Genomic DNA, 27421 nt, shown 5'->3' with positions numbered 1-27421 from the left:
AAAATATCTTCTTACAGAAAAGCTATTTTAACCGTCCTTTGGCATTCATCATGTAATGATCATTGGGCTACTAAATGTCAGAAACATTTTTATTTCCTCAAATCTAGCTGCTTTGGGAAGCCCATGTTCTGAAATGCAGACAAGTTGATAATTTAGCAAATAACCCCTGTGACAGCAATTTTAAAATGTTAGATAGATTTTATTCAGACTAGCCTTCAGCATTCAGGTTGAGAAGGGACCAAAATCCTGTTTTGTAAGGTTAGCATTTTCTCTTCCTCATTCCTGATACCTCCAGTGCTGGGAAAGGAAGAAAAAAAAAATTGCAATCACTATTTGAAATATGAAACAGGCACCTTATTTAAAGGCAACCAGCTAGCTAAGCTAGTTAAAATAGCACAATAATAACCTTTTCCTTGTCTCCCAGTGTAAGCAATTGAAAGCAACAATATAATATAATGTAATCCCAATTACCATACCATGATGCCAACATTCTAGCTCAGTAGGGGATTTTTGCTGACATTCAGCTGGTAATGTGGAGCCAGTTGAAAAGTAGAATTACATGTAAAAGACCAAGTGACACCAAAATTTAGCTGACAGAATAAAGATTATCTACCCTGTGCCAGGCAGATGGTGATTATACTTTATTCTATAACCTCATGCGCAGTTGATTACACTGCACCATAGAGAGGCAGAACAGTGATAGCAGGACTGAAAATGACTGGATTTTACCAAGCTGTTCCACACAGATATCTGCCAGCTTGAATGAAATGAATAATAATGAAATTAAGGCAAATTACTGGTTCAGGCAAGATCTACTGCTATATTATTTGGTGAGCTGTAACGTAATTAGAACTGATCAAACTATTAATTTTGGAAAATTATCAGTCACAGTTTTCTTGTTTCTGTTTCTGAGTCTTCTGTGAGCAGAGCATGACTTACAGACTCCTTTGTTTTTTATGTTGGCTCTAATTTCTCAAAATCAGTATGCAAGAAGAAAAAATAACCTATAGTATTGTTGATACCAAATTTCAAGTACACTGAAATACTTGTATTCAGCTCACTAGTAATAGCAGAGCTGTTCAGTTTGTTGTCTGATATGATCTATGTTCCCTTCATTTTACACAGTGAGGAGGAATGAAGAAAGTAGGGGCAGTAATTAGTTTCTGTGGCACATAAGACAAATAAGGCATATAGGTAGGCTTTAAAAAGTGGGAGAAAATGGCTAAAAGTTCCTTGCCATCTATACAAACAAACAAAAAAATAAATAAATAAAAATAAAAATAAAAAATTAAAAAATAAAATATAACGTTACAGAATCACAGAATCATTTTGAGTTGGACGGGACTCTTTACAGGTCATCTAGTCCAACACTCCTGCAATGAACAGGGACATCTACAGCTAGATCAGGTTGCTTAGAGCCCAGTCTAGCCTGACAGTGAATGCCTCCAAGGAAATTGATAGTGGGAGTTGCCATGACCCAGATGCAAAAACTTGCACTTGACTTTGTTAAGCCTCATGAGGTTTTTCTGAGCCCACTGCTTGAGCCTGTCTAGGTTTCTTTGGATGGCATCAGAAGCCTGCAATTAGAACACTGCATGTAATATACAATTGTCTGTGCTGTGTAATGGCAGAACGTGCCTAGTAATCAGTTTATGACATGCTCCTGTTCAGTAGTAGATTACTATAACAACTCTCTGAAATGTAGGGAATGAAGGCCAGGGATGTGGTTGAGTCACTAACCCCGGAGAAACATTTAGATGTTGTACTGAGGAAAATGGTTTATTGGGAAATATTGGTGATAGGTGGATGATTGGATGGATGGTCTTAGAGGTCTTTTCCAATCCTGGTGATTCTATGTTTCTAAGAAACTAAGTGTAAATCTCACCTGGGAACAAGGCTTCTGCAGGCATATTAAACCCCATACACATCCGTACCTGAACAAGTGACAATGCATTTCCATCCCACTTTGTTTTTGCAAGAAAGAGAGGAAACTGGGCACATATGGAGAGAGAGGTCTTCAGCCAAGACTCCAGTCTGCATGGACTGTGGCCGTGCACACAGATAGCTGTCAGTCTCGACATGGTTGGAGAGCTTCACTAGAACCCATGCTGGTTCAAACACATGTACCTGAAGTAATGTCTCCTATACTCAGTATCCACCTCTTAAATAATAATGAAGTTTTTTTGTCTATCTCATCTCTTGACAGAGAATCTATGCTAGCCCATGCCATCCTCCAACCAAAAAAGACGAACAAACAAATCTCTCATTTCTGTATAAGAATCTGTCCTTAGTTTATATTCTGATGTTATTGCTGCTGCTGGAAAGTAAATTTTAATTAGAAAAATTGTCTTGAAGTCAATACAGCATGACAGTTTAAATTAGTAATTTTAAACCCAAATCTCTAAATACAACTTTTCCTCAGAGCCTCTAGCTCTTTCATCTCATACTGCCGGTCTCTTCACCTGCTTCCATTTATATTCAATGCATCAGCTTTGTATGATAAGAAAGTACATACTCTAAGCTAAGTGAGAATGTCTGGTTTATTTTATTCAAGCCACAAATCGTAAGCATAGCAAAGGAATTAGTATATGCAGTGAAGTATTATTAAAGTAGGGTCAGATGGTAATTGGAAGGCTCTGGGGAGACTTGAAGTGACCTTTTAGAATCTAAAGAGAGGCTATAAAAAAGAAGGGGACAAAACCTTCTGCAGGGTCTGTTGTGATAGGACAAGGGGAAATGGCTTCAAACTAAAAGAGAGGATGTTTAGACTGGACTTAAGGAAAAGGTTTTTTTATGATAAAAGTGGTGAGGGTCGGAACAGGTTGCTCAGAGAGATGGAGGATGCCCCATTCCTGGAGACACTCGAGGTCAGGCTGGATGGTGCTCTGAGCAACCTGGCTGAGTTGTGGATGTCCCTGTTCATTGCGGAGAGGCTGGACTAGATGGCCTTAAATGGTCCCTTCCAACTCAAATGATGTCGTTTCTGTGTTTCAGCAGCTACTGAGCTTCTGGTTGGAGTCATCCCTCTGCTCCTCATCCTGCCTTGACTTGGCCTCTTTCTTTTGCATGCACATGCAGTCTGGATGCTCAAGCACCACTTCCCTGCTGCTCATGGCAGCAGTTGCAGTGCACACATGACAGCTGCACGCTGGTACAGGATCACCCCCGCACTTTACCCTTTTCTCCTTTCCCAAAAAATGCCACCTGCAGACGACACTACATAGTCTGAACGGCAGAAAACCTATTTTATGTTGATTTCTTAGAATGCGTGCGCTCATTTACTCCTTGTCCTGCTGTACGTTCCCAGAGCGCGACAAACACCGCACGATTAACTTACAAACCACAACACGTTCAGCTGTCGGTGTTTGAGATCGTTCAGCTGTTCGGCGCTGTCCCGCAGACAGCAGACTGTCCCCTCACCGACCCAAGCACTCCGGGCACCGAGGCCCGCGGCCGCGCTGCCAGCTGCAGCCCGCCCCGTGCGCCCGGCCCGCCGTGAGAGCTGCAGGAGGAGGCCCCTTTCCTCTCGCGGCCCGGGATAGCAGGAGCGGCCCAACGCGACCGCGAATGCGACCCGCCCCAGCCGGAGGCCCGACCCACCTTCTGCCCCTCCCCGGGCTTTATAAGGCGTCGAGTTTCCGCGTCCTGTGACTGCGGTCAGGTGGTTGCGAGGTTCCCCTTTTTTCTGTTTCCCCCGTCCGACGCGGGCCGGCTCTGCGGTAGCGTTGGTGGAGGCTGGTTCTCGGCCGGGAAAGTTTGCGGCAGAGCGCCGCAGTCCCGGCAGCGCGGCCGGGCCGTGCAGGCATGGCCGGCGGGGAAGGGCCGGTGTCCGGTGTGGCGGAGAGCCGGGAGCACCTCTTCAAGGTGCTGGTGATCGGGGAGCTGGGCGTGGGCAAGACCAGCATTATCAAGCGCTACGTGCACCAGCTCTTCTCCCAGCACTATCGGGCCACCATCGGGGTGGATTTTGCTCTCAAAGTCATCAACTGGGACAGCAAGACTCTGGTGCGGCTGCAGCTCTGGGACATCGCAGGTGAGTGATGGGGATGGAGGCCGCTGAGGAGAGAGGTGTACTCTGGCTCTGAAGCCTGCTGCCGTGGCTTTTCTTTCCCTGTTATGCTCAGCTCTGCCTTTGAGGTGTGAGTAGTGCTCAGTTTCTGTCGGGAAAAGGAGTTTTTGACTTTCGGTAGGCTGCGGGTGCCCTGTGAGCTCTTACAGCTCTCCTCAAAAAGCTGCTCTACTTCTGGCTGCTCACAGCTACTGTCTCATGGCTCCTGCTCTGCGTGCTTCTAGAGGAAACGCGTTTCCTCCAAGCGGGTTGTGCTCAGTAGGTACACCTTGCAGGCTGAAATTATTCCAGTTACTAGAACTTGTCTCAAAAGGTTGTGCTTCCCTTTCAGTGGTTTAAGGTAGCATGCTTAATCTAAATTTAATTTTGTGACTCCTGGCTTGTGCAGGGGGTGAGGGATCTCTGTTACGCTCTGTTCTGCACTTGAATGTGTGTCAAAAAGATACTGAGAATGCATTAAAACAGTAAAGCCCTGTTTCCTCTCCTATGCATAAGAACTACTCTGTAATGCCACTGCATCTTAAAGAACCAAACTGTGTACATATCATAGTTAAATGCTTATACTTAAGTGCTAAATGACAGATGGCAAATATAATTTGCTTTGTAGTCTCCTAAGAAGCATGTGTTTCTCAACTCATTAACCATTTCAAGTTGGCGTTGCATTTGTCTTTTTATGTAGCCTGGCCTTTATCCTGCAGCTCCCTTTTTCTCTTTCCAGTCTTAAGAACACTTCCTTACATAAGAAAATACCTTATTTCAGATACTGTCTCTAAACTTGCACTGAAAGATACTAGGCTAACAATTGCTATTTCCACGAACACACTCCTTTGTCAAGTGGAAGCTCATGAAAGGGAAAGAAAATGCACAGCTGATACATCTCTGTGCCAAGCCAGCTGCAGGTCTGTATCAGCTGCTTCTGCTTTAAAAATCATCCTAAAACACTTCAGCATGATTCTCATGCTGAAAGGCTTGCTTCTTACTGTAATGTGCTGAAACACATAGTAGGTCTTTCTGCTGTAGGAAAAACTAAGATTAATTGTTTTCAAGAGGGGGAAATACTGGAAGGACTTCTCTTGTGGCTTCTATTTTTGCAAATCACTCTTCAAGTTTTTCCAATAAATTGGCAGTATTGGTGCAAGCTGCTGCAACGCTCTGGCTGTGTTTTAGCAAGTCTGGAATTGTGAAGATAATGTTGTTCCAGGGTCTTGGTTTTTTGGCAGGCAGCTGTTTAAATTCTTCTCAGCCCTTGGTTTCTGACACTGGGGTAGACCGTGCTCTGCCAAAATGACTTGTTTCGACAGGCTAAGCAGAAACTTAGCTGTACTTGTAACAAAGCTGTACTTGTAACGAATATTATAAGCTTCAAACTTTCAGTTTGGGAAAGTCCTACTGCAAAGAGGCACTACCTCTAAACCCTTTAAGATGGCTAACTGGAATACCAAGACTATCATTTTAAGATATGATTTCTACAGTTCAGGGGGAAAAAATAGCTGCTAATGGATGCAGGTGATGTCCTACTAAGCTGAATGATGTTTTTAGTGTGATGTTTACTTTCTTGTAAGGCTCCTGGCTAATCTTTCCCTTACGAAAATAACCCAAAATACAGTGATTTTTTTTTTTTCTATTTGCAGTCCAGACTTGTGTGTTGAATCTTGTAGACTAACTGTTCTGTTTCTAAGGGTCTGGGGGCCTTTCTCCACTGGAAGACTAAGAATACAAGAAAGCACTCCTGCTGTTAATTGGGCTGTGTACAGGCAGTTTCACAGCAATAGTTCAGAATTCTCTAGAGCTCAAGGTCTCCGTTTAAGTATTAACCACTGAAGTAAAAGGGGAATTTAGTATCTGTGAGGGTTTTCATAGTCCTAAAAGTGCAAGTGTACTTGAGCTGGAAAGGTGTTCTGCAATTCAGTCTGTACTTCACAAGTCTTTCTAAAGACCTTAGGGTGTGGAAGTGATTAGAAAGAACTGGGCTGAAGATGGCTTCTATATTGTCCTAGGGTATGTTGCCTAAAGCACGTGTCACGAAGTATCTGAGCATATGATAGTCATTCCCTCTTAACTCATTAGTGCAACTGTCTTCTGTCTTTCAACAGCTCACAGATAATTTTGTCTGCTGGTGTATGCAGACAAACAGCTTTAGATCTCTTGAACAGATCTAAATCTTCTGCTAAGTAACACTTCATGTGACTTCCCTGCAAGCAATGTGGTGCTGGTGCTCTGAATTGAGTTTGATGTACTTAAAAAGGCTTCTGAACATGAGTCAAGCCCTTAAGCAAAGTATGCTATTTTTCCTTAGGTCAGCTTGTAGTTAGGTCCATCATCAAAAGCTTTCCTCAGCGCTGTATTCTGTAGGTAAATCAATGGCAGAAATGAATTGTGTTGCTCATTCCATCAGCTAAGGATTATAATGCAGATACAGTGCTGGCTTCCGGTGTGAATGTAGCCAGACATCAAACTGATGAATGTTGCACTGTGTATTGCAGTGCTGCAGGTTTGTGAATATTTTCAATTTATTGTGCTAGCTCAGGTTTTAGTCATAAATCCATGTAATTGCCTGATAGGCCCCGACAGTGTTATAGTCAGCCAGTTCTTTTCTTCTGGTGAAAATTGCATTACTTTGTATCCTACAACGGGAAGGCTGACTCCTGCAGGTTTGGGTGCTAAAAGGAAGAAGGGTGCTGTTGTACCTGTATTTTCATATTCTGTAAATACTCAGGCATTTTTGTTTATATAGACACAGGTTGTAGCCTTTCCAGCAATAGAGATGAGAAAGCTTGAGAGACTACTGTCAGTCACTGTCAAATGATCTTGTCTGCTTCATGAAATATTCTGTTCAGCTTCTTTCAGATTATATGCATGTTTGTACAGGAGCAAAACTTCTAAATCTTAGCTGCCCTTGGGCATTACTGTGTTGTTTTCATCCCAGCATGTTAAATTATGCTTAGCAATTCTTCCAGGATAAATTCTGAAAGTATTAAAAGATTAACCCTCTTCTTCAAAGGACATAATACATGAGATATCTAGGAGATAGAGATGAGTCACTGTGGTAAAGAGATACGAAAACAAAGGCATCTTAATGATAGGGAAGTTTTTAAACTATTTCAGTATGCTTGAGATTCCTACTTGATGAACATGCTGTCTTCATCAGTATACTCCCCTGACCACAGTACAGTGAAGGAGGTGAATACAGCATACCAATGAAACTTTAAACTGCGTTCAAAAATGACTTCAAGGACTTCCTCTAAATCAATCATACTTTTGATTTTAAATAGTAAGAGCTGTGACTAGGTAACTTTAGCTTTATAATCATGTTGGCTACCACTGTCACTCACATCAGCCTATAAAAATGTCCAACTCTCTGGAGGGTAGCAATGGTAAAAGTCATAGGTAATCACTAGAGCTTGACTTTCCTTCATGAATGTTACTAATAATATCTGCTAGACAAAGCTGCTTTTTTTTTTTTTTTTTTAAGTAGCTTTCAGTGAGGCATTGATGCATTCTGCATTAGCTTTGGCTACGGTATCCTTTTTCCAGGAAATCATTAAAATTTCTCTGAAAAAGTTCAAAATTCTGGAAGAGCGTAGCAATGGAACTGTCAGAACAGAATAGGAACAGTTGTTTATTGCATGCTTAGAATACTTAGATACGAATTTTCAATGGGTAAGACATGTAGCATGCACATTTGTTACTGACATCTTGTCTGTATCCTTGAAAACATTTGAATTCTGACTTGAAGAGGATAGAGAAATCACATGGAGTATTTTCCTCAAATGCTAAGCTGAAGGCCTGAAATAACCCTTCTCCAATGAAGACCAGTTGATCTTAAATGTATGAATAGATGTTAAGCTTTCAGTTTATTTGGAAGTTAACTTGTTTTTATCTGTGGGAAACCATGTGAAATGGGAAAATGAGTGCAGGAATCCATGGATGTTGAAGAAAGGAAGGGAAAAGTTTAAACACACTTCACAGTGGGGAAGAGAGACCTAAAAGGATTTGCAGAGCGAGATAACGAAGGCAAAATGCAAGCCTTCTGGTCTAGATACCAAGGATTATCAAACTGTACCTGATCATCTGTCCCAGTGAAGTTAGATCTCTCCTCTGTAGAGGTGGTGTACTTTGCAGCTACATGTTCTGTGAACTATAACTTTGCACTGTTACATGTTTTGCTGGCGGTGTTTAAAAGATGTTCAAGCTGCCATGTGAAAAATATTTCAACTTTGAGCAGTTGTATACTTTAATTTATTCTTGTTCTGCATTTGTGCTGTTGAGGTGCTGAAGGACTGCTGGGTTGTTTCAAGGTGCTAGGTCACAAGCTTGTTTCTTGCAGTATAAACAAATTTTTTTTGTGTCTGGAAGTGAGCCTAGGGTGGAGGCTGAGGGTCTAGGCATGACCTGCCCACAACTCTGCTTTTGCATTCATTAGATATTCCTAAGAGTGAGGAATGTGTAAGGAAGAGAATACATAAATAGTACATAAATAGTAGTATCAGAAATGGATGCAAAACTTGGAGCTTAGAGCTTCATTTAAAAAACTGGCAAGTGGTCTGAAGTTATTTTTTTTATTTACCTGGTGATGGAGGTTCCAGATACAACTGCTTTCATGTGAAGATGGAAGCACTCTGGAATAGGTGAGGTAGGTCAGAAAGCTGTTAGGAGTACTCTGTGATGAAGTTCAGACTAATCAGTCAGAAAGGTCTGAAAGACCCATGACTGATCTTGGAATGCTTCTTGCCTGTATACATTTCATGTAAGAATAATTACTTACTGTTGGCTGAAGACATGAAAGGCTAGCAGACAAATTTTTAGGGGGAATGTAGACCTGCTCATCTGTAAAGGCATTGAAATGCTTTCTCAGAAGCAGTAGAGACAAGAAACAGAGCTGAAGATACACTGTGCATTTCCTTCCTGAAACCACCCTGCTGTGGGAAATCTTGTGTGGGTGTCCTTTCCTGTGACTCCTCTGGAACAGCAGGATTAGGTTTATGAACTTTCACTTGACAATGACTTGCTTTACTTGCAGCTCTGAAGTGAAGTAGTCCAATTTAGTGCTAAACATGTTAAACTTGTTCCTTCTTGCGTCTACTAGCTTTCAGATATCCCTGTGCACCGCAAACAAGTGACATGAGTGACAGATGCTGGTCTTGCTAATAAAGCTATTTCCTTGCTCTGCTGGTAGAATACTGGTTATTCACAGGTGAAGATTCTTTTGCTGAGTACATTATATAGCACTGCAAAGTACTGCTTCTGTTGTCTTAAACTAAACTTGTAAAAGCCTCTGTGCTGGTTTTTAAAAGTAGAAATTCTGCAAGCAGGTGGGAAATGTTAGTCTTGAAGCTGGGGTTAGGCAGTTAGGCACAGTGACTTTGGTTATGCAAGACAGGACTGTTCAGTTAGGTTTCGGTTAAATGGAAAACTTGATAGATGTTCTCACAGCGTCTTGGAAATAAGCTTAGAAATTCTTCATAGGCTTTTCTGGTTATCCTGCAAGTAATAGGTTTAGGAATGTGATCTTAAAAGTCCAGCTGATCTAGTACACACTTAAAGCCAAGATTACTGTATTGATTTTTATCAAGCACTCTTAATTTATATTCGCAATGAAAACATCACCTAATTTTAGTCATTGATCTTCTAATCACTGTGGAATACATAAAACTTCAGTCTAATTTTCAAGTAGATAAAGTTCATATCATATTAGCAGCTGTTCAGGTGTCTTATATTTGGTACAAAGCCATAATAAAAATACTTCTGTGGCACTCAAGTAAAGAGAACAAAGGATGGATTCATTAAGAAGGAGAAGAGAAAGCAAATGGGAAGAAAAATAGCATTTGTCTCATAACATAACAAATTTCTCGGTCAAGTTATTAAAGCTATAAATCTGTGGAAATTCACTAACTTAAATTATTAAGTTTTTTGAGGCAAGTGTTGGTTAAGTTCTTGCCATTCATGTAATACTGCTTCAGAAATTAAGCTATTTGACAAGTCAGCTGTATTAATCTCCAGCGATAAACTGGTGTAGCCTGCACTACATTTTTCTTTGTGTAGTTTGCAGGGATGCAGATGGACCTTTATCAACTTACCTTACAGTAGAGTTCCAGCTTCAGAATCTCTGTAACTTTGCCTTATTTACTGACACCCACTTGGCCTTTTACTTTTATGTGCCCACCAAATCTGGGTGTTAGTGCAGTGGATGTACACAAGTACAACTTAAGTTAGCAAGTGCTTTACAGATGTGTTCAAAACTGATTTTGTTTTGTTTTATTTTATAAGATGGGTGACTTTAGTAGCGTGGCTCAAAAAAGTTTTGGTGTTCTGTATAAAACGTTTCTTCCCTGCAGCAGCAATCAAGGATACTGGAATTAAATTTCAGAGCAGCTGTTAATATTTTCCTTCAACTCCAGCAGAGCTCACTGATTTGCCTTTACAGTTTGTGAAGGGTCTCCTTCAAATACTCAGGCTAGAAGTTCCAAAGTGTGACATGCCATGTCAAGAGGAAGCGGTTTGCAATAAAGGATTCTGTTTGGTTATGAAAGTAGGAATAATTATTGACATTGAAATTATTGAAAGTGTTACTTCTAGTATGAACAGCAGTAAGCAGTGACTGGGAGGTGCAACGTGCTTTTCATGTTGGTAAGAATTTTTGAAGTTGTCATCTGGCTACAGATGTGCAGAATAAAGGTAGATGTGGTGCTAAGATCTTTGATGTCAGGGTTTTATACAGCTTGTTTAGAAATAAACATTCTAACTATGGCTAAGAAAGTGTAGCATACTTTAGGTAGTGATAGCTTCTAGGCTAGCTGTAAATGCAAATACTACTTACTCTGTGAATGTTGGCAGCTTATCAAGTAATGTTTTAAAAAGCCTTTAAGTGTCACTACTAAGAGCTTATGGGAACTTATTCTTTAAATGCTCCTGGAATAGAGAGCTGGGTAGAGCAAAGTGGCAGCTACTTGATGGAGAATTCCAGTGGCACACTGTATCATGACACACTGGCTGGTTTAGGAGTTACAATTTCTTAGTCTCATGATAAAGTCATTCTTGAAACAAACTGACTTTAGACTTCTTGTCCTGCGTTGTGAAATGCCACAGTGCCCATGCAGCATCACTGCTAACTACACAGTGTAGCTCTTGCTGCATGGCAGTGCACTGAAGGAGACAAATGGGGGGGGGGGGGAGGGCTTAGCTCTAGCAGTTAACTTGTTTTAATGAGCCTAGTTAGAGTAAAATAGAAACCAGCCATTTTTCTACATATACTATATTTGATGATGAACTAATTTCTAGTTAGAAATTAGTTAGCTTAGCTGAGCTATACTTTTCATGGGACAAAATCCTACTGCTTAGTTGGAAACTTCCTTGTCTCAATTTGTTCATCGAAGATGCAAGCAAAGGAAGTGAAAATAAGCCTGTTAGGCTTTCTTGTACAAACTGTCAAACTCCTATGTATTTGATGCTGGATAAAGCTAGCTGAATTCTAAGTGCAAGGTCTTGCCTCAAAACTTACTAGATAGCTATTAGAGCTATCTCAGGCAATATTAACTCACTGGATTAGCCAAGGACTACAAGCAGCAAAGAAGTTTCAGTCTTACTGTAAACTTCCCTGTGAGAGCTGTGAAATTTTTTGAGGAAGAATTCTTCCTACTTAGCTTTTCTACCTTCTAGAAGAGCATAGTGTGCTTTTACTATCTGTAAGAATGGTAGATGTGATCAATTTTCCTGATAGAAATCGGGTGTCTAGCTTCTTGGCATTTGTACCTATCTGCTTATCTACTAGAATTCTCAAGTCAGAAGGCTAATGTCTGACTAGTTCAGATTTTTGGCTGTACTATGCAATGAAACTTTAGTGTGAACTACTTCCTAACATTTTAGAATGAAACAGACTCCTAAAAACATGTGAAAACGCATCAAATTATGACCTAAAGAACATGCAGCTACCCCTGAACTGACATAGTCAGTGGTTTCAATGACTGCAACTAGTTCTGAGCAAATCTCTCAAATACATACTATGTATACATATAGCATCTGGTATACTCTGGTTATTAGATCAGAACATTTGTTCTACAGAACTGCACCTTGCAACTTCCTTTGCAACATGGTACTGTCTAGTGTAAACATAACTAGAATACCAAAGGTCATTTCTTCTATTTAAGATTGGTGTCAGATGAGTCGGGGTGAACTGGTTGGTTATTTCTTGATTGGAAAGCCTTTCTCTGAGGGGTGTGGTCTGCTTACTTTCAGGGAGTTTAGACCTTTAGTAAGAAAGACCTTTAGTAAGAAAGTACCACAAACTCAAAAAATTATCTGGGACTTCTTTTTTTTCTTGTAAAATGCAGGAGTTGCAGGCAATTAAACTTTGTAGTACTGCCTAATATAAGAAAATGCAATATTCTTGTTCTCACTTCTTTAACCTCTTAACATTTGTCATCAGAACCACAAATACCAAATATTACTTTTGCAGTGGTGAAAAGTAAAAGTGAAGCTTTCATAACTTACAGGTTCCTAATATCTACCAGAGCTGCCCAATCTAGTTTAAACATTGTGTAATCTTGCATTTATAGCTTATGTGGGTAAGAATGAGGAATGGAAAGACAGCCTGTACTGACCATTTTGGAATCTGGCTCCCTGTTCTCTCACAATGTACAGCTGCTGCCTATGTGAAAAAGCAGGCAGTCACTTGGGCATGTCCTGTAAAACTGATAGTGGTTTGGTTAACCTACTTTTTGCTGAATAACAGATTTGCTCTAATTGAGTGAGACAGTTCTGGGACAAGCTGTCCTGGTGTGGGGAGAGAGTGGGGGGAAATAATATCAGCAGTGGTGGGTGGCTTGGAAGTTATGTATTTGTATATCTTGCTAGAGAATACCCCACCAGTCAGCACATACCTGGATCTGGTGGTGCTAAAATGTGTTTCAACTGTCTGGAGAATGGGGCAATACATCCTCATCCTTATCTTGCATTTGACATCTAGCTGTAAGACCAACAGGCATTCATAGTGTAGTCTGTTCTTGCCTACATCTCATTAGGGATTTGGAACTGCTGTCCCATTCAAAACTTACCTAACTATTAGTGATGGGTTTGGGCTGCATGCCCAACCCATTTGGATGGTGCTGTAACTTAAATCTACCATACAGTGTGATGTGAACTGTGCTGAGAGTTGGCATTGTAGATAAGGAGCTGCCACTGAGATGTTCCCCTGATAATATGTCAGTGCTTGACCTAGACATCTGGAAAGCCTGAGGTTTTAATCTCTACAGCAGCACTGCTGAAGCAGGAGAGAAAGTGTTCATTACTTCAAGGAAAGGGAAGACAAGGAAGAAAGATTTTCATTTGCTGTAAACTTTTTTTTTCAATTCTTTCCTGTCTAGGTTAAGTAAAAACAAATGTTTCAAACCAATTTAAGGACAGTGACATAACTAATTTGTAGAGTTCACCACTGAAGACTGAACCATACAGCATACTAGCACAGGTACATGTTTTGCTAGCATGCTACATGGTTTGTAGTCAGAATAGTTGATAGCAAGAACCTGTAAGCCATGGTGCTGACAATTGCATTAGAGCTTTTCTGGCTTGGTGATGGGTGTTCTGGATCTGAGATGATGCTCAGTGAAGTCTAAAAGGACATAGGACCATACTTCCTGGTGTGCTCAGCTACCAAAGGCTGTGCATAGTGCTGGTCTCATTGAGTCTATTCTAAATGTTCACAGAACTTTGGTTTTACCATTTTTTTCACAGTTCATTAAAGGAGGCTTTTTATTACATACATCCAGAGTGCTTACTTGCACTGATCTATTTTCTTCATGCATGTACACAAACTTGTACTGTAGTGAAGCTTGATGCATTTCTGCTTTAGACATCATATCATGGTAGTTGTGTACAAGCTTTTTCCTTGGAAAAAGTTGTCTTCTGCTTTGTACTCTAGAAGTTGGGTAATGCCTCTGGAAGTGCAAGTTGGATGTCTGTGAGGAAATAAGTATTGTCCTTGTATTCTAAGTATTGTACTGTTCACTGTGATCAATATTGATTTTGTAGCAGAATTGTTATCTAAGAGATTCCTGCTATGACTAGCTCTGAACTGTTTTGGACTAAATGAGTATCAACTTTGAGATACTTATGTACTTCCAAATGTGTTGACTTGTGAAACACTGAGCAGGAGGTTCTTTCAAAACTTCTATAGGGATTAAAATCAGTATTTCTGTACCTGCAGGAGCTTTATCCCAGCACTTAGGCCACCAGACAAGACAGCTAAGGAATCTTCTTTTTAAACTAGGCTTTCAGTAGTGTCACCCTTTGTGAATTGTGACATGACTCACATTGATTCTTGAGAGTCATGGTGAACAGTTGATCCTTCTCACAAAGGAAGGAGAAAATTCAAGTATTCCCGGATTAACACTAGTCTGCTCATTATGATTTAATAAGCATCCTGTGATACTGAAGTCTGCAATATTTAAAACTATACTTGAGATTTTTACTGTTGAAATAAAAGTATAACTGTAACTCTCTATCAGGTTGGAACTTTTATGGATCTTGAACTTTCTGAATGGATTCAGTAGGATTCTAACATCTGACCTTCTTCACTACTGTGAAGAAAGAAGTATAGCAGGATCTCTTGGCTTGGTTTTATAGATTATTTCTTATGTGGGCTATTTCTTATTACACTGCCTTAAAATACCTTTCAGTATTCTAAAGGACAATGTTAGCAACAGCTGCTTGGCTTTATTTACAAGCTGAGTACTTAATTATTTATCAGATATTGACAACTGTTACTGGGTCCAGTGAGGAAAAAATGGTAAAACTAGTGGGAATGATCTTCAAAGTTACTTGCTGACTGGAAGCAAAACTCTTCAGCTAGATGTGCTTTCACTTCTGGGTACTCTTCACTTCAGTCATACTTGTATAGCTTAGGATTACTTGATGCTGAACTGCCAGATGTGTTCAGGATCAGATTTTGAATTCTGGCCGTTCACTGAGTAGTCTGTCAATAGTCTGCCTTCAGCAAGAGAAACTATTTGTTTCACAATTCTTCCAGTTGTCAGGCCTTTTTAACACATGGTCATCTTTTCCATCCTCACCAATGACACAGTTTTTGGAGAATGTCATAACTGGTAGTTTCTTCCAAGAGAGAAGTTAGACTACTTCTCGTAGTAGTGCTCTAGGTGAAGAAAAGGGCTTAGTTGCATCTAACACAGCCCAGGTTTCTCAGAGTAGCATTGCTTCAGAACTGACTAGGAAAATCAGATCATACAAAGTAGGGGGACTTGTTCTATGCTTTTGGTATTGTCAGATGAACCAAAACCTATCTTCCCAGCAGAGAGCATAGCTGGGAAAACTTTCAGATAGGTCACTTTGCTGTCAGTAAGTTGATTTCTGGCATATTAAGGCTTTAGGTATAGGAGAGTCCTTCTGAAGGAATGAACCCACACATACTCAATACTGTGCATATCCAGCAGTCATTTGCACACTTAAATTGCTTTTCTTAGCTTCAGTTTCCATCCTATAATCAGAAATTAAGATCAACATTAATAGTAGGAGCACACTGAAAAGCCAAACCACAGTAAGTCATGCTGCTAAACAGGATTCCCTTGTGTATTTCTTGCACTGGGACAAACTGTTATAGGAACATAGGCGCTTATGTATACATAAATAAACTTCAAGAAAAGGATGGCAATACTTGATTCTCTTATTGATTATCCATCTCTTGTAGTAAATTAAAGTTTCTATTGTCAGATTAGGCTATAAGTCTTTCCTTAAATGTAGTTTTTGACTTACCTTATATGGTAACAGAGCTAAACTGGGAATCGAGAAAAGCTCCAGAAGTTTAATACAGGTTTAAACTAAGCTGAGTTCCTGTGATGCTACTGTAGGGAACCAAACTAGTTGCCAGTGCAGGACGTTATGCAATTATTTCACTTACTGCTGTTGCAATTACTGGAAAATATGGTGATGCGTGCTGAGTCATTTAGATGTGAAAACTCTGTGGTTAGAGAATACAGAACTCTGCACTGTATGCAGCCACTTTTGTACCCCCAGACGTAACCTCTGTCCATGACTGCATTGTAGCTTGGCCTGAACCTGAAACAGAAAAATGTCTGTGCTACTGTCAGGCAAATCAAAGCAATACACCTACAAGCATGACTAATCCTTATGTTCTTTCCATACTCCTGTAATAACCGCATTGTTATACTCCAGGCCTTTCCCACAGTTCTGTGCACAAGACACTAAGTCTAGTTTCATCTAGTCACTTTTAGCTTTTTAATCTCTAAGGTACGATCATTTTCCTGTACTATTTGGCACAATTTTCACACATAGTAACTCCACTATGGCAGATGACTTCTGTGCAACTTTTCTGACACTTCAGAAAGAACGCACTTCATCCAGTGACAGTCATAGATACATGCTTGGTATCCAGCTTGTTGGTCCTAAAAGTCTTGGGCAGAAATCCTGCATCAAAACTTGAGATTTGAGTGTGGAAGGAAGAGCTTTTCTTTTGTGCTTGCTTCCTATGATCGCAGAAGAGATACTCAGCTGCTAGTGATTAAATTCCTGTTTAGCTTCTGTTCCCTAAAATATTGGTTTGTGATGTTGTTTCTTGCACCATTGTACTTTGAGGTTGTACGGGGGGTGGAAGTCTTCTTCCTAGATCTTCATAGTTCGCTGGAAGCTACTACTGATTCTGGGCAATTCTATCAGATGATAGAATTAGATTTAGTCTTCACTGAAAGTGTCTGCAGGGGATAAGCTAATCTGAAATATACTGACCTTAAAATAGTGTAGTCTGTTAAGTTCCTTCATCTAGTGACTTCTGATTCATTTTGGAGCAGATAATGCCTATTTCTTCTGGTGACAGTCTTTGCAAATCAAAGGTAAACTTGAATGTCATTGTGGGGGGAGAAAGGACAATGATGTTCCAAGTTAAAATCCTTATTTAGTATTCTAGAACATACAGAATACATGCTAACAGCTGAAGTGAAAATATACTGTAAAACTAAAATATAGAGCTGGAACCACTTCTGCCAGAGGCTTCTGAACAAAGTAGAAAACCATTTTAGTAGTCCAAATTTAAAGTGACGTGCTCATACATCACACCTGACACTTGTGCTCACTTAAGCATAAGTGTAATATGAAAATCTGACCTTCCAAATAGTGAACCTGGCATTAATTCTACTTCTTGAGTATACTGACAACAAGAACTGTATGTTACTTCAAAAAATAAAATAAAATAAAATAAAAAAGCCTTTTCTTCTGATGGTTAGTTTGTTTCTAAATTTTTATTATGAATGATTGTGCCTTAACTATTCTGTTCACCTTGTACCAAATCCTGGGGTTTTGGTAATTAGAAACTACTACAGAGAGGTCTGATTTAAAAATAATTAAGAAAAGCTTATGAACTACTAAACTGGTTCCTTTCAAGCTTTCCCTAAGGGAAAATATCTTCAAAAGATACTCAGAGGATTCATTGAAAGTTGTTTGCGTTGGTGCTTGCAGAAAGCCTTGTCTGCCTTCCAGGAAAATGTTGTGTTTTCTTAAATGCGTATTTGAAATGGCTAGGTTTACATCTAAATCACAAAGAAGATTCTTTTGTGAGAAGAATGACTTATGTCTAGTTGTGCTGATAGTGATTTTAGGCATTACTTCTCAAAAGGCACTACTAAAAACTATACTTTAAAGCTTACTTGTCATTTGTATTTACTTGTCACATGCAATTGCAACTTGTCACATGGGGGAGTACATACTGGCTGTTGCAATGACCTTACATAGGATGGAAGAGACAATGTGTAAGCTGTTAGAAGACCTAAAGACTGAACTTGTGAACTTGTATATACTAACCTGATAGTCTTTAGCATAAACTGTGGTGAATGCAAGTACATAAAAATTGTTATTTCTTTCCTTTTCAGGCCAGGAGCGTTTTGGAAACATGACAAGGGTTTACTACAAAGAAGCAGTTGGTGCTTTTGTGGTCTTTGATGTCACAAGAGGCTCCACATTTGAGGCTGTTTCAAAATGGAAACATGATTTGGACAGTAAAGTACTTCTTCCCAATGGCAGCCCCATCCCTGCTGTTCTTCTTGCAAACAAGTGTGACCAGAAGAAAGATGGCAGCCAGAATCTTTCTCAAATGGACCAGTTCTGCAGAGAAGGTGGCTTTATTGGATGGTTTGAAACATCTGCCAAGGTAGGCGTTAAGTGTGCTTCCTATTGGCATGAAAGCAGATGAATATAGTCATATTGAAAGGACATTTATCAGGTGTAGGAAGTGACAGTTCAGATTCCAGTGTTCAATGAGAAATAGAAGTGGTGTTCAGGATAGTTCATTGCTAAGGAAGGCTTACAGCATTTTTAGTTTGAACTGCATCTTATGTTCAGACAACACTAAAGTGGAAACATTAACTGAATTCAATAAGGTTTTTTGGTCTTGCATGCATTAAGATCAGTGTTGTCCTTTAGATGTCAGTGCTAATACATTTTGATCTAAAAAAAAAAAACCAAAAAAACACTGCATCTTTGAGTGAAAGAATTCCCATTGCAGCTTTTTTCTTCTCTGGTGCATATAGGAAGTGGTAAGACTCCAGGCTAAAGCTATCTGCTCACTTGCTGCTATCTACCTAGATGATGACACTTAACCACTTTCTACTTTTTTAAGTAATGGCAAGACTGAACTAGGGAAAATCTAATGACCCAGTTAAAGAGAAACAATCTAAGGGACAGTGGCTTTTCTCCAATAGAGCTTACCTTTGAGTAGTTCCAAATGTTTTAATCAAACTCAGCCAATGTGCGTATGTGTTTACCGTAGCTTAGTTGGAAGTAAAATCAACAGCTTCTTAACCTGACTGCCTTCGTGTTGAAAAACCTTTAATCTCAAGCATCGATGTGTATGACAGGGCCAGTTACTGGCTGATAATTTCATTATATTAGGATAAACTTCAATATCCTTCTCTTCCCTTGAGTTATGTGCTTCCTTTGGTTGCTGCTGACAAACTGGCATAAAGTGTACTTATGTCAGAGGCTTTTCTAGCACCTGATGATGCATTTTTTTTCAAAGATCTGTAAGAGGAATGGCAAGAAACAAATCTCTTCCTGACCACCTTAAAATAAGGAATAGAGATGCACACTAAGGTACTAGGCTGAAATATAGCTTCAGGTATTCTGCATACACATTTTTTTGGAGTGTAGGTTAAGATACTTCTCAAAGCATGCATAAGGAAATTGTGGATGAGGCACCTTGATTTTTTTTTTTTTTTTTTCCTGGGTTTTTGGGGCTGATTGAAAAGATCTTTTTTGATAAATGAGTTCATTCATACTGCAGTAGAAAGAAGAGTAGGCCCCAAAAGGCCATGCACTACTAAAAGCAGTGTAATTGCCTGTTATCTTTCCTGATGCATAAATGCAGCTTGGCACTTATGAATTGTTTGAACATAGATGATTTATCCCCAGACTACACAATACTTTGGAGTTGAGGTATCCTTTATGTATGGTGGGTGAATAGCTTTACTAAACTTTTCCAATGTTTTTTTTTTTTTCTACAAAAGGCAAAATTTTGAGCAGTTGTGTTGCATCTAAGCTACCTGTGTTCTGCTGGTGGCTGTAGAGAAGTTTATATCTGGCCAGCTTCTAACAGGGAAGTGTGACTTTTTAAAAGTAAAAAAAAAAAAAAAAAAAATCCAACAAACTAACTTATTTGCATTCTTATTTTTAGGACAACATCAACATAGATGAAGCTGCTCGATTCTTGGTGGAAAACATCCTTGCCAACTATAAAACCTTTCCTAATGAAGAGAATGATGTGGGGAAACCAAAACTGGACCTAGACCCATTGAAAGCAGAGAGTAAATCGCAGTGCTGCTAATACTACCACTGTCTGACAAATGTGATGGAATGAGCAGCAAGACTGTTCCTTAAATCAAACTGCTGCTATGGTGCTGCATTGTGACAATCCATGTGGGGTGTCTGGTATTATCTGAACAGGTGATTCTTGTGGGTGCTTACATACTCAGTTTCATGCTAAACAAGAGTATCTTGTGAGTTCTCACTCTTCTTGCTTGAGTGGCTTCATCTAAATCTAATTAGTGCTTACTTGGGAACATAAGGTAGTGTTTACACTCCTAAAAAAAGAACAAAGACAACGTTCAGTGTCTACTTCGCACTCTAGGATATGCTACATTCCAAATAGGACTCACTCATGGCTTTAGCTGAACAGTCACTTGCACCTCTGAATATTTTTCTTTTGTCACCAATAATGCCCTGCTTTAGCCTGATTTCTCACCTATACTTGTACATATCTGTCTCCACTATGAGGGTCTGTCTCCTTGCTAGCTCTCTTGGATCAAGACATTCTGGAAGTCTTGAAGGGGCCAATATCATCATTGGTGTGTTCACCAGGATCAAGTGGAAAAGGCTGCTTTCACCACTGTGTAAGAACAAGATAGGTAAAGGTAAATGATTGTATTTAATGGAAAGGCACTGCTATGCAGATACTAACAAAAATACATTTTCAGCTATTTAAAGAGTATTACTTTCAGCTAATACTTTACATGTGAAGTATATCAATACTGTTGATTTCTGTCATGTTTATGGTAATTCACTCGTACTCACACTTAGAAATAAACATACAGAAGTCTTTTCATGCACTAACACAAAAAACTTTAGCAAGACTAGGTAAAATATCTTGCTGTCCTATGACAATGAACTTGCTTTTTCCTTTTTTCTGGAGATGGTTCTAAATATTTTGAATAAGAATAGATGCCTTGGAAAAAATAATTCAACTGGATTTTTCTAGCTTGTCAAAAATCCCCTGCCTCCTTTTTTAATTTTAGAACAGTGCTGCACTCTTCTGACTACTCAGAGTTTGTGAACTGACTTACCAGTTTGTAGCTCTGATTACTGAGATGCTTACTTCCTTGTTATAATCCATGTATTTCTGGCAGCAGATGAAGATTAAAAGGAGTAGAGAACTTCAGTTCTTGGTCATTTTCATGGAATTTTGGCTTTGCTAGGCTGAAACACTCTAGAGTTCTTCTTAATTTTAAAGGGTTTCTTCTGTCTTGGTACCTCACTGCTACTGACTAAATAATTCTTTGCTTGCTTGTCTGATACTGATGTTTAAGTAAACATCAGCATGAAGTATTTGCCAGATGGGATATACTTAATCTGTATTGAAATTACCTAGGCTGTTGTCTTTTCTAAAGAGTAACATATTTTTTAAGAGACAAATAAATATATTTGGGCATCTTCTCTTGATGGTGTATGCTTTTGAATGAATCTTCACATCATATGTGCCACCTTAAATAAAGTTGTTTTCAAGTATCAATGAAAATATTTATTTCAATAGTTATGTTAGGCTTTTAGATTACCACAGAACAGAATGGCATAAACTAAAACAAGGTTTAACTTGTTGAGGGTTATAAATTAATTTAGGCTAGACAAGAACTTAAGAACCCTTCTAATCATCCTCAAAGTAAGGCCATACCTGGCTGTTAAGGCCTTTGTGTAGTATTCTGGTCTTAAACATTCAATGGCAGACTACATGACCTGCAGGGAAGTTGTTTCAATGCCTGACTGTCCTCGTGAGCATTTATCTAGTCTGATTATGTCCATGGTATCTCATCTTCCCACTGTGTAGCACCACAAAGAATACATCCATTTTGCTTGTGCAGATTAGCTGGACATTTCAAGTTTAATTACAAACTTTTTTTAAAGCTGAAAGTAGCAAAGCTTCAGAAAGTGAGTTGCACCCTATCCGTGTTCTTTGTTTGCTGACTTTGCTCCTTGTTGGGGTTGTTAACTGTCCTAGTTAACCTGGAACTACTATAATTTTCCTGTTCTCTCCACAAGTTAACTTGGACTGTAAATCCACTTAAGCCCACTTAATCTCCAGCATGCTGTCTTCTGGACTTAAAACATAACTAGTGGAGCATTTGCACGGCCTGTTGGCTTCATGCTTATATAAATCAAAATGTGTGATTAAAAACTTTCGATAAAATGGGATTTCATGTTCAACTGGCTTGAAATCAGTAGGATTAATGGACCCATGTAATGACAGGAAGGCTTTTTACTACTAGAAAAAGGCCAGTTCTTTATCTAATGTGTTTAAAACTAGACTGTTTATAACATTAATTCCTTGAATGCCTACCTGACTGCAGGAATTGCTAGATGTAGTGGATGTCAGGTTGTTGGTTTTATTTTTGTCTTTTTTAATCATGCACCTACTGTGCTGTTTCTTATTCTTAGTTTTCAAACTTATAGCAGAATGAAAATCAGGATGAAGCTTTGGGACTCTACCTGGATGCATGAACCTTCACTGTCATGTCAGTGACAATATAACCCCGAGTACATTAGTTTTGTAGATCTAGACTTGTGCTTGAAAAGCTACTGCTGTTTATATTTAAGTGATTTCCTTCTCCTGTGTATAGCCAGCTAGCTTCTGAAATTCTAAATGAATGTAGTATGACCAAGAGTATCAAACTGTATAGTAGTTTTGATGTATTACTGACTGGAGAAATTGAGCCTGAGTGATGTTCAGGCAATACCAACAACAAAAATCAATCATAGTAGATATGGAACCCTGTTTTAATCAACACAATCTCTGGCTTGGAAAGATATCTGCAAGTTTAGACAACATCTAGCAAGCTAATAAGTTTAAAAAGTGTCTAACATTTATTTTATGTGTACAGGATATAATGTAGTAAAATGATTCATTTCAGTTTTCATATGAACAGAGGTCCTTTGCTACTTTTTATTATCTTTTGCAAATTAGAATATGCCATTCATAAAATAAATTACTTGGTTTCTTAGTCCCCATATTGAAGGAATGATTTGGAATAACAACTAGAAGAACTGACTAGATTTTTACTCAAGTAAAATGTCTTACTTGGCTTGATTCCATCTTATTTAATAAAGGTTGGAGATAGCATATAGTTCTGCACTGTAGTTGTGCAGCATGTGTGGGTTATGCAAAGTATCATCTATTCACTTAAAAAGGTTAATTATGAAAACTGGAGAAATTGGTGTTCCTTCTGTATGTAATTGTCTAGGTGCAACTTAAGTGCGGTGGAAGGAAAATAAGCTATTTCCAGCTCCGAAGATTTTTGTTAAAAATTTTGGTTAGTTCAGTTAGCTGTTGAGTCTTAGTAGCATTCAGTCCTCTTAAACTGTATAAATCCTTGCTTGTATGTAGTGATTTATTATTAGAAAATAGTTCTTATAGGCTGTTTTATAGATGATGGTGGGGGAAGTAGAAATATTTAAAGTGGTATCATGGTAGTGAATGTTGAAGAACTTGCTTTTATATTATTGCTCCCTTATCTACCTTCTAGCTTTAATATCTCACTGACTGATTCTAAAATGGAGAACTGACTGCTTTCCTCTTCTATGATACACTTTATTTGCTATGGAAACAGTTCTCTAAATGTGCATACGCCTTCATCCTTTGTATAATAAGTTACTGGAAAATGTAAGAAAAAGAGATGACAGCATACCTCACAGGAATGAGAAATGTATTAGTGAAAGTGCCAGTGATATAAATAATGATTCTGTATTGAAATACTTCATTTACTTGGCAGCATGTGAAAAGTCACTTCATAGCTCTTTGTTCTGCAGCAGAAATCTAGTCAGAGGAGTAAGGAACATGCCAGATTCAGGTCTATCTAGTGAACATTTAGAAGGGATTGTGCCTGTACTGCACATAGTCATTTGAAAGCTCTGTGAGATTGGTTCTTTGTTCCATTTTTGCCTTAACAAACATCTCCAAGTTGGGGACAGTACTCAGTGCATTAACTAATCGGGATAACAAATCCTTTTAATGCTATCTAAAAACATGCTCCTTCAGTGAGAAATTACTAGCTTAGACATCTTCTGTTCCTTACATGGGCTCATTATTTATAGATTCTACTAGATAGTTATTTCAGTACACACAGAACTTTTTCTGCTTTAACTACCTTAAGAAAAACTTTATAGGGAGGGGATGGTGTTTGGATAGCTTTGGCTTGGAAGATCTGCAAGTAAAACGGCCACCATCTCAGTACTTAATTTCCTTTTTTTTTTCCATGAAAAAGAATTTAAAGAATTGCTTTGTTCAACTGTGTTTTTCCCCAAGGAACCCCCCAAATCATTGCCTTCTAATACTTGTTTAAGAAGGGGAGTAGTTATTTTCTTTAGGTCATTGCTTTTGAGCATAACTAGATGAGATTACTATAGTTCAAATACTTATCATGGCACTTGTCTTATCATACGTATGATGGCACAAATTTCACAATATTCATGCCACTCTCACACTTCATATGCTGAGGAGTGTAAAGTGTTGCAGTACTGTTTTTACTTAAAAAGGTAATTTTTAACTTTGTAGGGCGAAAAGCAAGTTTGAGAGTTTACAGCTTTATCAATGGCCTTGTTCCTGCCTTTTCTTGAAAAATAGTAATCACGTTTTGAAATTTGTGTAGCAATTCTGCATTTTTCTTGTAACTCTTTACTTTTAGCCTTTATGCAGAACTGCAACTGCACTAAACCATTTGTTTAAAACTGCACTGAAGTTAATCACTATTAAAAAGGATTTGCAATGATTTGCAGCTTGCCTTTAATTAGAACAAACAAGATTTAAATTTATAAATCTGCTGCTGTGTTACCCTCTTAACTTTAAATAGCAAAATACGAAAATAAAATCATGTTCTGAGAGATTGTGTAGTCTCTGCAGCTCAGTGATTAATACTGCATTAACATTGTGCATTCTTACTCTAAAACCACAACTATCTATCCATCCCTCAGGATTTGATCAGAATTCCTAATAGCATTTGGCTGAAGATTTAGAAATTCTTAGGAAGATAATAGTAGTTCCTCTGCATGTTCCTACTTCTGGTAGCTAGAGTACAACAAGCGCTCTCAACTTCAAAGTTCAGATAGGGATTTTCATATAATATCAAAACCAGGAAGCTTTTCATTTTGATGTGGATATTCCTATAATGAATCACCAAGTGTACATTTACAGAACAAAGATATGGTAGTGCATAGCTGTTTAATCTACTTCTGTTTTCCTTTGCTGGTTATCTGAATTCTGTTCTCTCAATACTAAAGTAGAGAGCGGATCAAAGTTAACATGCCCTGAGATGTCCAGTGAGATTCAGTGGTATTGGTATATTTAGAATCATAGAATATGCTGATTTGGGAGAGACCTGCAAAGACTGAAGCTTCTGGCTCTACAGCAGACCCTATGTCTGAAAGCATTTTTCAAATGCTTCTTGAACTTCAGCAGCTTGAGGTTGTGCCCACTGCTCTGCACCAGTATCCAACCACCCTCTCATGCAGCACCCGTCCCTAACCCCCAGGTCACCCTCCCCTGACACAGTTCCATGCTGTTCCCTTGGGCCCTGTTGCTACCAGCAGAGAGCAGAGCTCAGCGCTGCCCCTCCACTCCCCTCAAGCTGTAGGCTGCCATGTGGCCTCCCCTCACCTGTGCTCTGGGCTGAATAAACCAGTGGACTTCTCACACATCTTGCCCTCCAGACCCTCCATCACCTCCATAGCCCTCCTCTGGACACTTTCTAATAGTTTTATGTCTGTCTTATACAAACCTGCTCTCAGTCTTGAGGTGAGGCTGTATAGCACAGAGTGGGACAGTCCCCTTCCCTTGGTCAGTGGCAATGCTGGGCCTGATGCACGTGTGGGGCTTGCACTACTGCTGAATATTTTACTCCATGTTTTGGAATTGTCTTCCCCTAAATGAGCTACAGCATAAAAAATGAGGTTGCATCATGCTATCAAAAGGTACTGTGACGAAAAACTCAATGAGAAGATGAATAGAATTGGTAATACACTACGGTTCATCAAAATCCTTTCTTCTACCACATGGAATTGGAGTGCAGCTTGGATTAGTATAAAAAATATCCCCCCAAAATATCAAGTAAGATACATTGCTACTAGGTAGTTTTAAGTGGCAGTGGGTGGAAGATTGTGCATTTCTACTTTTTGTACTTGGTTGCTAGTTGCAATTTTCTTTATTTATAATTCAGTGGGAGCCTAAAACTTTCTAGTTTTTTTTTTTTAAATAATAATTCAAAAACTGCCACAAAAAAGAAAAAGAAACTTGAAATCTAAACCCTTCCAAAAAATCAAAATAATTGTACCCTCCCTTCCATATCCTATTGAGCTGAGCTTTGTAGCATTCTTATACCTAAAGATTCAGTGTATCTTCTTCATCCTTGCATGTCTAACTTAAACTTTGCTGAACTGCAGAGTAACTGTGGTTGGAAGGGGCATCAGGGCATTGTGCAGAGCAACATTAACTCCAGCAGAGTTGGTCATGACCGCATTCAGTTTTGTGAGTCCACAGTCCCATTGGAAGGTTAATGCTAGTGTTTGGCTACCGTCATTAAAAAGAAAAAAACACCAAGCAGCCCTTGTATTTTTAAGTGGAACTTTGTTTTGACTTGCACAGTATCATTTGTAGTCTTCCCATCAGGTATTTCAGCACACTAATAAAATCTGCTCACTACCACATTTCCAGACATTCTCAAGATGGAAAATGTCTCCTGTCTTATTCTGGAATCCTTATGCCTTTGATAAAATCAGAGAAGAGTTAAGTCTGCGTCCCAAAACCTCAGAGAGAAACTTTGATAGTGTTCCTGTTAATGGTTATTGTTTTCCTGTTCTCTACAACTAGTGTTTACAGCTACAAAAAAAAAAAAGAAAAAAAGAAAAAAAAAGCACAATACTTATGACTAAAATTGAATTGACAACAGCAGTTGACTGTGTAATGTTTTAAAGAACAATAGAAAATAATGCTGACAACAAGAAAACAGTGTTCTGAATTGCATCCTAGAAGAACATTTTTCAGGATGTGACCCATCCATTGCTGTGGTAAGTATGTGTTACCTCAGGATCCATTCAGTTATTGCTATGGATTTCTGACAGACAACTGCACTGTTCATTTTTAATCATAAATTTATTTGTTTCCATCTGTAAGGCTGCCTCTTGCCTAACATCTTTTCCTTTCAGGAGTTATCTGTCAGACATGCTTCACGGCCAGTGAAACAGCTGATTTGACCTTACAGATTCTTTGCCAACTGGAAACAAGCATTTTAAAAAATTCAGATTAACTCATTTTCCAAACAAACTGCTCTCACAGGGCATTCCACATGAAATCGTGGCCTTAAAAAAAAAGTACAAAAGTACCTTGATGTAAAACTTTAGAATCTTTTTTTTTTTTTTCCCACAAACCACACCGGTATGTGCTTTTAATGCCATTGCTATCACAAATAAATGTATTGTAAAATATCATGTTAAAAGGCATATATTTAACTTTATATTTAGTGATTATTACTTAATAGAGCAAAGAATTAAGAGTTTTGTAGCTTGAATACGTTCTTGCTTTCAGGC

At 38.9% G+C, this 27421-nt stretch overlaps 1 protein-coding gene across 1 annotated transcript; it reads left to right on the top strand.

The window, feature by feature from the left end:
- Positions 1-3673: 3673 nt before the first annotated feature.
- Positions 3674-21289, top strand: RAB32 (RAB32, member RAS oncogene family). The gene is made up of 3 exons (XM_052670933.1): positions 3674-4033; positions 17956-18233; positions 19755-21289. Exons 1-3 carry the CDS (start codon positions 3805-3807, stop codon positions 19902-19904), a joined length of 657 nt encoding a protein of 218 aa, XP_052526893.1. The 5' UTR covers positions 3674-3804; the 3' UTR covers positions 19905-21289.
- The last annotated feature ends 6132 nt before the right edge of the window (positions 21290-27421 follow it).

The sequence above is a fragment of the Tympanuchus pallidicinctus genome, unplaced genomic scaffold, assembly GCF_026119805.1.
Source record: "Tympanuchus pallidicinctus isolate F22 unplaced genomic scaffold, pur_lepc_1.0 scaffold1, whole genome shotgun sequence".
In the NCBI taxonomy this organism is placed as follows: Eukaryota; Metazoa; Chordata; class Aves; order Galliformes; family Phasianidae; genus Tympanuchus; species Tympanuchus pallidicinctus.
Note: the sequence above shows the minus strand (reverse complement) of the source record. Positions and strands in the feature narration are given on the sequence as shown.

What these genes read in the sequence shown, in the direction of transcription:
- RAB32 (XM_052670933.1), top strand. Translation starts at nt 3,805, where the DNA reads ATGGCCGGCGGGGAAGGGCCGGTGTCCGGTGTGGCGGAGAGCCGGGAG. An exon ending in GCAGCTCTGGGACATCGCAG is followed by an intron (nt 4,034 to 17,955) that starts GTGAGTGATGGG and finishes TTTCCTTTTCAG; the next exon opens with GCCAGGAGCGTTTTGGAAAC. An exon ending in GGTTTGAAACATCTGCCAAG is followed by an intron (nt 18,234 to 19,754) that starts GTAGGCGTTAAG and finishes TCTTATTTTTAG; the next exon opens with GACAACATCAACATAGATGA.